A 9,892-nucleotide genomic window follows, 5' to 3' on the forward strand; every position below is an offset into this window, starting at 1 on the left:
TTTTGGTATCGGTTGAGACCTGTTTTGTGACCCAGTATATGGTCTATTCTGGAGAAAGTTCCATGGGCATTCGAAAAGAATGAGTATTCTGTTGTTCTGGGGTATAGTGTTCTGTGTATATCTATGAGGTCCATCTCGTCCAGTATGTCATTCAAAGCTCTTGTTTCTTTGTTGATTTTCTGCTTAGGTGATCTGTCTATTGCTGAGAGCGGAGTGTCGAGGTCCCCTACTATTAACATATTATTATCTATATGTCTCTTTATTCTGGTTAAGCGTTGGCTTGTGTTCTAGCTGCTCCCCTGTTGGGGACATAGATATTTATAATTGCCATATCCCCTTGTTGGATACATCCTTTAAGAATAATATAGTGTCCTTCTGTATCTCTAACTACAGTCTTTAGTTTAAAATCTAACTGTCTGATATGAGAATTGCTACCCCAGCTTTCTTTTGAGATCCATTGCATGAAAAATGGTTCTCCATCCCTTCACTTTCAGTCTGGATGTAACTTTAGGTTCAAAATGAGCCTCGTGTGGACAGCAAATGGATGGGTCATGTCTTTTTATTCAATCTGCAACCCTATGGCGTTTTATGGGAGCATTTAGGCCATTCACATTGAGAGTGATTATTGAGAGATATGATTTTAATGTTGTCATGTTGCCTGTAAAGTCTTTGTTTCTATAGATTGTAAGTTTCTGTTCTGTATCACTGTTGGGGCCTTTTTACTTTTATAGAACCCCCTTAATATATCTTGTAGGTCTGGCTTGGTGGTCACATATTCTTTCAGTTTCTGCCTATCTTGGAAGGTCCTTGTCTCTCCATCAATTCTGAATGACAGCCTTGCTGGATAAAGGATCCTTGGGTGCATATTCTTCTCAGTTAGAGCTCTGAATATACCTTGCCAGCCTCTCCCGGCTTGCCAGGTTTCTGTAGACAGGTCTGACGTTATTCTGATATTCCTCCCTCTGTACGTGAGGATTCTCTTCCCCCTGGCCACTTTCAGGATTGTATCCTTGGATCTAATATTTGCGAATTGCACTATGATGTGACGTGGTGTAGGTCTGTTCTCATTGATCTTGGGGGGGGGTCCTCTCTGCCTCTTAGACATGAATGCTTGTTTCCTTTGCCAGATTAGGGAAGTTCTTAGCTACAGTTTGTTCAAATATCTCTTCTAGACCTCTTTCTTTCTTCACCCCCTCGCAGATGCCGATGATTCTGACATTGGAACGTTTCATTGAGTCACTAATCTCCCATAATCTACGTTCTTGCGATTGGGTTTTTTTGAGCCAAGTTTCTGTTTTTTCCTTCTCTTCTACCATCCCATCCTCCAGTTCACTAATTCGTTCTTCTGCCTCATTTACCCTGGCCGTCAGAGCATCTAGTTTAGACTGCATGTGATTCATAGCATTTTAAATTTCTGCCAGATTCGCTCTCATTTCCACCCTTAGAGATTCTATATTCTTGTTAATATCTTTTTCAAGCCTGCACATCATCTTGACCATTGTTACTCTGAACTCCATTTCTGACAATTTGGTTATATCCATATCCATTAGTTTTGGGGCAGAGGCCACAGACTCTGTATCCTTTCTTTGTTGGGGTGGGGGTTCCTTCTCCTTGTCATTCTGATGAGGAGAGGTTGCAGGGATGTACAGAGACAAATTATTGACCAGGACCCAAGCAATGTGCACTTGTTTTATAGGGACCTTAGGGATGTGGGCTTCTTGACTTTTCAACTCGCCTTCTTGGGGGAGGGGCCTGCTGCACTGATACTCAGGCAACCCAGTTTGGGTAGAGTTGCCCTGTCCCCTGCGAGGGGGGAGGGTGGGGATGGGCGCAATGTGAACCGGTATTTCCAGGCTTTTGTTCTATGTTGACTTTTTCTGGCGTTTTTCTGTGACTCTTCTGAGAGAGCAGCAGTGGCCGTATCCTACCCTCTCAGAATGGAGAGATTACAATCTGCTCTCCACTGAGCTTTCCTGAACCCCTTTAACTCTGTTTCTGTCGGTGTTGCTAAAAACCCTGCAGCGTCCCGGGTTGTGCGCCCCACAGCCACTCTCCCAGCCCTCACTCCCAGGGCTGGCACGTCTCTGTCCTTTGTGCTTCTAACACTGCCAGCCGTCCCCGGTTCCCGCACGCGCTCCCAACCTCCCTGTTTCAGTGTGGCTCGAGTGTGCACTCCGGAGCTCTGGTTTTCAGTCTGGTCATGCACGCATTCCCAGGCTCACGATCTCGGTCTGTTTTCTCGTGGGTGCCAGTCCGCGAGTCTGGCCCACTCCCCAGCACAGGTGGTCACTGCTTCCCGACGCCTGACGCGGAGGCTCCCTCCCTCTGCCATTTATCTTCCGATATCTGTGCGTGGATTCACGGCTCCCCACTTTGTACCTCAATACTCAGCGGTGGAGATGTTCGTTTGTAGAGATCCAGATGTCTTCCTATGTCTCAGGTTGATTTCATGGGTGTTCAGGATGATCCGGTAGATATCCAGCTCGATTCAGCATACCAGTATAAAAAGGTCCCCTACTCCTCCACCATCTTTTTCTGACCCCTGAAATGTACTTTTTTAAAAAAGGATTTTATTTATTTTAGAAAGGGAGTGCATGAGGTGGGGGGAGGAGCAGAGGGAGAGGAACAAGCAGACTTTACGCTAAGTGCGGAGCCCGAGGTGAGTCTCATCTTATGACCTTGAGATCATGACCTGAGCCCAAAGCAAAAGGACCCTTCACTGACTGAGCCACCCAGGTGCCCCAAAACATACTTTTTACCCTATTTTAGTGGTATAATGAGGACATTGCACTCTCTATTTTCATAGAATTAACATAAAATTGCATTGAAAAATTGTAATCTATGTTTTGAGACTGAAAAGTAGCTGACTGTCTCCAAGATGAGGACTATGAAATATGCAGAAGTTGAAATCTATCCATATATTGACATTAAGCAAACTGCTTCAAAATTATTTAGGAAAACTATGTGTGGAATGCTATAGTTTATTTAGTTTTCTAGCTCTTTAAATTCCCATTTGAGATGACAGAAGATGTTGTAGAGGACTGGATATTCATTGAGCTCCCTGCTCTGTTCCTAGCCTAGAGCCAGAGCTGTAAGATACATGAGAGGGAAAGGTAGGTGAGAGTTGCTTCTTCACAAAGCCCTAATTGGGGGTGATGTATGTAGAAGAATAACCATGGTCTTTGGAGGTAGACAGATTTGCCTAGGTTGAATCATGGCTGACTCTACTTATTAGCTCTGTGCCCTCAGCAAAATACCTCACTTTTGGAATCCTCATCTCTGAGATACTACCATGCAGAGCTATAATGAGTAATAAATGAGATAATGTATGTAAAGAGAAGGCATGCATTCCTAATAAATCCTGATGCTAAGTGTATGGTAGTTATTGTTTTCCATATTATTATGTCATTAGAGAGAATTTTATTTGTGATAAATACTAACATCAATATTTTATAAACATTTAATGAACCTTCAATATAATTTAAATATTCTCTATAAAATGAATTATATAAAAAAGTCTTTTAGCTACATTGCATTTACTGAGCTTAGGCGTATCAGATTGAATTCTATAACTATAAAATACACTGTTGCACAAAATTAATCTTAATAACATAAATATTAGGTGAAACTTTGCTTTAGAAATTCTTCTAAATAATCAGAATCTATTTTACCTTGTTTTCTTTAAAGGCTTCTCAGTCTTGGATTTGAAAAGTTCGTCAGAGTTGGGAGTGTCAGGAAGATTGCCAAGCCAATTTTACCTTATAGGTAAGAACACTGAAGTCCAAAAGTCACAGTGCTCAAATAAGTATAATAATTTTATATAATTTTAAATTTGGTTTTTAAAGAAGAATGGAGGAAGCTTTATCTTTTTTTCTTGTTGTTAACTTAGAAAATCTGTATTTTACTTTTTATAATGTTGTAAAAATGGGATAAAAAGGGGTATTCTTTTATGAAATTCTTTTTTTAGTTTGCATGCTGGCTCAGAAAATGAAAATGAACAACTAAAAGAACTACATGCACTAATGAAAGAAGACTTGACTCCTCTGGAAAGGGTCTATGTCAGAAAAAGTATTGAACAGCATAAACTGGGGACCAATAAAACCCTGCTGAAGCAGGTAAGTTTGTTTCTTAATTTATGTATACTACTCAGAATTCTTTTATTCCTGTTGATGGAGAATATTCCCTTTAAATAAAACAAATGACTGTGATAGCTTAGATTCAAATAAGGTGTGTGTATGTCTATCCAGTGCATGTTTTTATCTTATTGCAAAACATTGTTCAAATTTGTGAACAGATCCAACTTACCATGACTGAGTTATCCTTTCTCCTTTTCCATATTTGTATATCTTTCTATAAGTTTAACGAGGAAAAAGAAGAGGTGGGAATAGATTTCCTGGCAAGTTAAATGAAACTTGATTTTTTTCTAGGTGAAATGGTGGAGGAAAAGAACGTCTGACCCCAGACAAAATACCCAAGTGAAATTTGTCTTTAATGCCTTCCTAGAAAGCCAAGACTTTTAGGGTCTATCTATAGCTGAGAATCTAGGAGGCCCAGATACTTCCTTCTAAGTATTGGAAGCCAAGACTGGACACACAGGATCCCAAGCTGTAACAAGTAGCAGCATCCCCTTTATCAGCTCCTGATCCGGGGCAGCTTCCTTCAGCCAGTAGCTGATGAGAAATAAGTCAATTAGTAGCTTCCTCCAATGATAGGAGAGCACGAGGAAAAGAAAGAGGAAGGGAAGAAAAGAGGGTTGTTGACCTCTTGGACCATGTGGACATTGGTTACTTTCTGCAAGAGATTTGGAAAAATCAGCCTACTTGGGCCCCCATACTGTGTAGCTATTTCAGAAATAATGCTTTTAACAAACAAAATCTCAATACTCTAAGACAACAAACTTATGACTCTGAAGGTCAGTTGGCATGGCCCAGCTTGAGGCTATGGTTCAGTTCTCTCATTCTCAAAGCAGTTGTCTAGGGCATGATGGTCTTCTCCTGACAGATGGCAGAAGTGCAAGAAGGCAGCCTAGATCACACGAATACATTTAAAGCTTTTGTTCCTATCATGTCTGCTAATATTCCATTTGCTGCAGCAAGTCATATGGCCAAGCCTAACCTTTAGTGGGACAGGGAAATATATTCCCCCTACCTCTCTGGGGAGAAGCACTACAAAGTCCCATGGCAAAGGGTGTGGATGTGTAATACTCTTACAGGGAGGGAGGGAGAAATTGGAAATAATAACAAGTTACAACAAGGTTTGGTTACAGAAGTCCTCAGAGGGCTTCAGACTAGCTTTCTATTATTTTGAGTTATAGAGTTAACTGTACTTCCTTCTCCCCAACTAAATCCAGAAGGACTTAGTTTGTGTTCAATTAATGCAAATTAGTCATTTATGTAAATTACTTATCATTTTACTCACTTATCCAACATAATATTGATATGTAAGAATAATTGTTAATGATTTCTTTGATAATTTTCTTTTTTTCTTTGATAATTTTCTAAGTGAAAGCCCAGATAGCATAATCTCTTGCTCATTGGTATTATCTGTTCACAAATGAAAACTTTTTTATTTATTTATTTTTAAAGATTTATTTACTTATTTTAAAGAGAGAGAGAAAGTGAGCGTGCGTGCGTGTGCACGTGCACACATGTGTGAGGGGAGGGGTAGAGGGAGAGAATCTTCAAGCAGACTCCCCGCAGAGCTCAGAGCTGGATGCAGGGCTCGATCTCATGACCCATCAGATCATGACCTGAGCTGAAACCAAGGGTCAGATGCTCAACTGACTGAGCCACCCAGGTGCCCCAAATGAAAACTCTTTTAAAGGGAACATTTTTTAAAAAGTTTTGTCTACAGGTTCCAATTAGGCATTCAGAGCGAACACCTTTCTAAAGTGACATGTCTTTACAATAAAATTAAATTTTAAAAATGCTTCAAAGTTAATTGCTATTTCCCAGATCAATAATATAATGTCTTCTGTGGTTGGAATCTTAGCAATATGATGACAAGTTAGAAGATACAAATCATATAACATTTTAAAGAAATCTTAGTTCTTTAGGTTTTTTGTATTAGATATTTCTTTTTTAAAAAATTGCTTCCTGGTTCACAACTTTCGGGTTCTCATTCTAAGGTTGTCTTCATCAGGTATAGTTTCTGGAAATTAAATAATGAACAATATTTAGGAATGGTACCATGAGCAGTGTATATTGCTACAGTTGTGTCTTCTGCTGGATCATTTTAAAAGACCTGAATATTTAAAAAGTGTGGAGTTTCTAATATAGAAGTGGCTTTGAGATTTTTTTTTTTAACAAAAGGAAAATCTGACAGAGGGCTGTTATACGTGATGAATGTTATTATTAATGTACATAATATTGCTTGTCTCACAAGATCTATGGAGGCAGTATTTAATTTGTAAAGCGTATTTTTGTCAGTTGCATTTGTTGACAAAAAGTATGGTCCATTTGTTAGGATTGCCCTTGCTACCAAGAAGTGGAATTATACTTTAGATTGTTAGGAGAGAAAAAAAATTATATATGCATGTTTGTATGTGTGTTTATATATGTGTATGAGTGTGTGTGTGTGTGCTTGTGTGTAGCTATTAGATGACTAAGGCAATTGACCACATCTTATTGGAAAATTCAGTGATTTTCCTCTTGTTTATACTTCGTTACGGAGATTAAATATTAGCTTTTTTATTAGGCTTTTTGCCTTGAGAATAATGGTATTCTGCTATAATATTGGAGAATTTTAAAATTCAAATATGCTTACAGGCCACAAGTACACTTTAATTCACCGTTGTTTAGAAATAGCCATCTTTACTTCCTTAAGTAAGTCAAAACCCTAGTGTGCTTGAAGGTTAGGCATAGTTCACTAGCATGTTCAGTGCTCTTTGTGGAGAATTTGGCCTGTGTTGATAATAATGCGTGTTGTGTTTATCCAGCTTCATCTAGAAGGATAAAATATATATGTCCTCCTTAATATTTTTTAAATCCTTGATAATATAATACCTTCCTTGTGAATATCAAAGTGTGCCTTTTATTTGTTCTTTTTAAGGGACTCGTGGCTTAAGTAGCCTATGTTCTGTGATTTCCATTTCCTATGTGGGACTAATAAAAATGTGGAGATAAAGTGACCTGTGATTCCTTATTGCCAATAATTAAATTAGGACAGCTCTTTTCTGATTTTAGCTTTACAAGTTCTTTGGTAAATACACTATCTTACTTTCTAAAAAAGTTGTTAATCAATCCTATTCTTGTTGTAATAAAGGTACGAGTAGTTGGAATTACCTGTGCAGCCTGCCCATTCACCTGCATGAATGATCTTAAATTTCCTATAGTTGTGCTGGATGAATGTAGTCAAATAACTGAACCGGCCTCTCTCCTTCCTATTGCAAGGTAATCTAAAAATTTCTTTTCCAAAAAGCACTCAGATATCACAATTATTTCAAATAATTTCACACTTTAAGCTCTTACCAAACTTTGTGAAAATTCTTAGTAATTTAGGTACTAAACTGATTATTTAAAAGAATACAGAGGAACATTTTGGGGGGATTAGTTAATATGTCAAAATTTTGTTAGATCACAGTTGAGACATTTGGATCACATAATTCTTTTTTTTTTTTTGAAGTTTTAATTTTAATCCCAGTTAACATACAGTGTTATATTAGTTTCAGGTGTACAATACAGTGATTCAGCATTTCCACACATCACCGTGTGCTCATCGCAGATGCCTTTCTTAATCCCCATCGCCTATTTAACCCCCTGGCCCCCACCAGCTTCCCCTGTGGTAACCATTAGTTTGTTCTCTATAATTAAAAGCCTGTTTCTTGATTTGTCTCTGTCTCTCTTATTTTTTCCCTTTATTTTATTTCTTAAATTCCACGTATGAGTGAAATCATATGGTATTTGTCTCTCTCCGACTGATTTACTTTTCTTAGCATTGTACTCGCTAGCTCCATCTATATCATTGCAATTGGCAAGATTTCATTCTTTTTTATGGCTGAATAATATTCCATTGTATATATAGACCACTTCTTTATCCATTCATCAGTCGATGGACACTTGGGCTGCTTCCATATCTTGGCTATTATAAATAATGCTGCTATAAACGTAAAGGTGCATTATCCCTTTGAATTAGTGTTTTTGTAACCTTTGGGTAAATACCCAGTAGTGCGATTGCTAGATCGTAGGGTAGTTCTATTTTTAATTTTTTGATGAGCCTCCATATTGTTTTCCACAGTGGCTGTTCTAGTTTGCATTCCCACAAACAGTGCATGAGGGTTCCTCTTTCTCCACATCCTCACCAATCCCATGTTTCTTGTGTTGTTGATTTTAGCCATTCTAACAGGTATGAGGTGGTATCTCATTATAGTTTTGGTTTTTATTTCCCTAATGGTAGATCACATTTTTTAAAAAGATTTATTTATTTGAGAGAGAGAGGGAGAGAGAGAACACAAGTGGGAGTAGGGGAAGGAGAGGAAGAGAGCAGACTCCCTGTTGAGCATGGAGCCCAATGCAGGGCTCGATCCCAGGACCTGGAGATGAGGACCTGAGCCGAAATCAAGAGTCAGACGCTTTTCTGACTGAGCCACCCGGCACTCTAGATTACATAATTTTTAAAGCCTTGATAGCTCTAGTGCTAGGATTCTACTAGGACCTTGCAGATTTCTCAACTAGATTAAAGGTTCCAGTTTAGTCCGACGTTGAGAACGTAAGCCTACTGAAGAACGTTCTTCAGTTGCTTACTTGATAAAATTCCAATGTTTAGGTTCTGAAAATATTAAAATTAGGAAAGGATATAAAATATATAAAGAAAAATAAGTTGAAAATTTGTCTACTAAAATTTAGAAGACTATGACATCTTCTAAGCTGTATCAGCTAATTGTAACATTATGCTTTTAAAGCATTTCTAATTGAGGGATCCTAAAGGAGGTGGAAAAAGTGCTAGACTTGGACTCAGTAGGCCTGAGTTCTAGTCCTTGCTCTATCCCCAGTTAATGAGGGAGTAGGGTACCAACTGTCATGATTTGCCTGGAACTTGGGAGGTCCTGCATCATGGGAATTTTAGTTTAAACTCGGACAATCCTGGGCAAACCAGGATGAGTTGGTCACCCTACTCAGGAACCAGGAATGGAGGAACATTAAGGCCCTGCATAGAGGATAGAGGAGTAATACTTTGGAGCACCTACTGTATACTAAACACATATACTTTACTAAGTCCTTACAACAGTTATGCAAGGTATTAACACATCCAGGTTACTGGTAAGAGTACTGAAACTTGGAGAAGTTGCATAACTTGTCCATAGAGTATAATAGAGCTGAGATTTGGATATAGATTTTTCTACAAAAACTGGACATTTTCCCATGATATCCCACCTATTTAGAAAGACATTTAGGGGGTGCCTGGGTGGCTCAGTCATTGAGCGTCTGTCATTGGCTTGGATCATGATCCCGGGGTCCTGGGATTGAGCCCCACATCAGGCTCCCTGCCTTGCAGGGAGCCTGCTTCTCCCTTTCCCACTCCCCCTGCTTGTGTTCCCTCTCTTGCTGTCTCTCTCTCTGTCAAATAAGTGGATAAAATCTTAAAAAAAAAAAAAAAAAAGACATTTAGCCCCAGGAGCCTAATTTACTTCCTCTCTAAAACAAGAGTTTAAGCCAGATGACTTCTAAGAAAGTCTGTGAGTTTACAGAATTTAAAAGTCATTTTTTCTCAAGGGGCGCCTGGGTGGCAGAGTTGTTAAGCGTCTGCTTCGGCTCAGGGCGTGATCCCAGCGTTCTGGGATCGAGCCCCACATCAGGCTCCTCTGCTATGAGCCTGCTTCTTCCTCTCCCACTCCCCCTGCTTGTGTTCCCTCTCTCGCTGGCTGTCTCTATCTCTGTCAAATAAATAAATAAAA

The 9,892-nt window shown here is 39.1% G+C and overlaps 1 protein-coding gene across 1 annotated transcript in view; it reads left to right on the plus strand.

The window, feature by feature from the left end:
• ZGRF1 (zinc finger GRF-type containing 1) overlaps nt 1-9,892 on the plus strand; it is a 92,743-nt gene that overhangs the window by 70,485 nt on the left and 12,366 nt on the right. The window contains exons 22-25 of the mRNA XM_034672113.1: nt 3,688-3,765; nt 3,968-4,115; nt 7,264-7,391; nt 7,664-7,681. Coding sequence (XP_034528004.1) covers nt 3,688-3,765; nt 3,968-4,115; nt 7,264-7,391; nt 7,664-7,681 — 372 coding nt within the window. The remainder of the gene's footprint in view (nt 1-3,687; nt 3,766-3,967; nt 4,116-7,263; nt 7,392-7,663; nt 7,682-9,892) is intronic.

This window comes from Ailuropoda melanoleuca, chromosome 11 (assembly GCF_002007445.2).
Source record: "Ailuropoda melanoleuca isolate Jingjing chromosome 11, ASM200744v2, whole genome shotgun sequence".
NCBI lineage: Eukaryota > Metazoa > Chordata > Mammalia > Carnivora > Ursidae > Ailuropoda > Ailuropoda melanoleuca.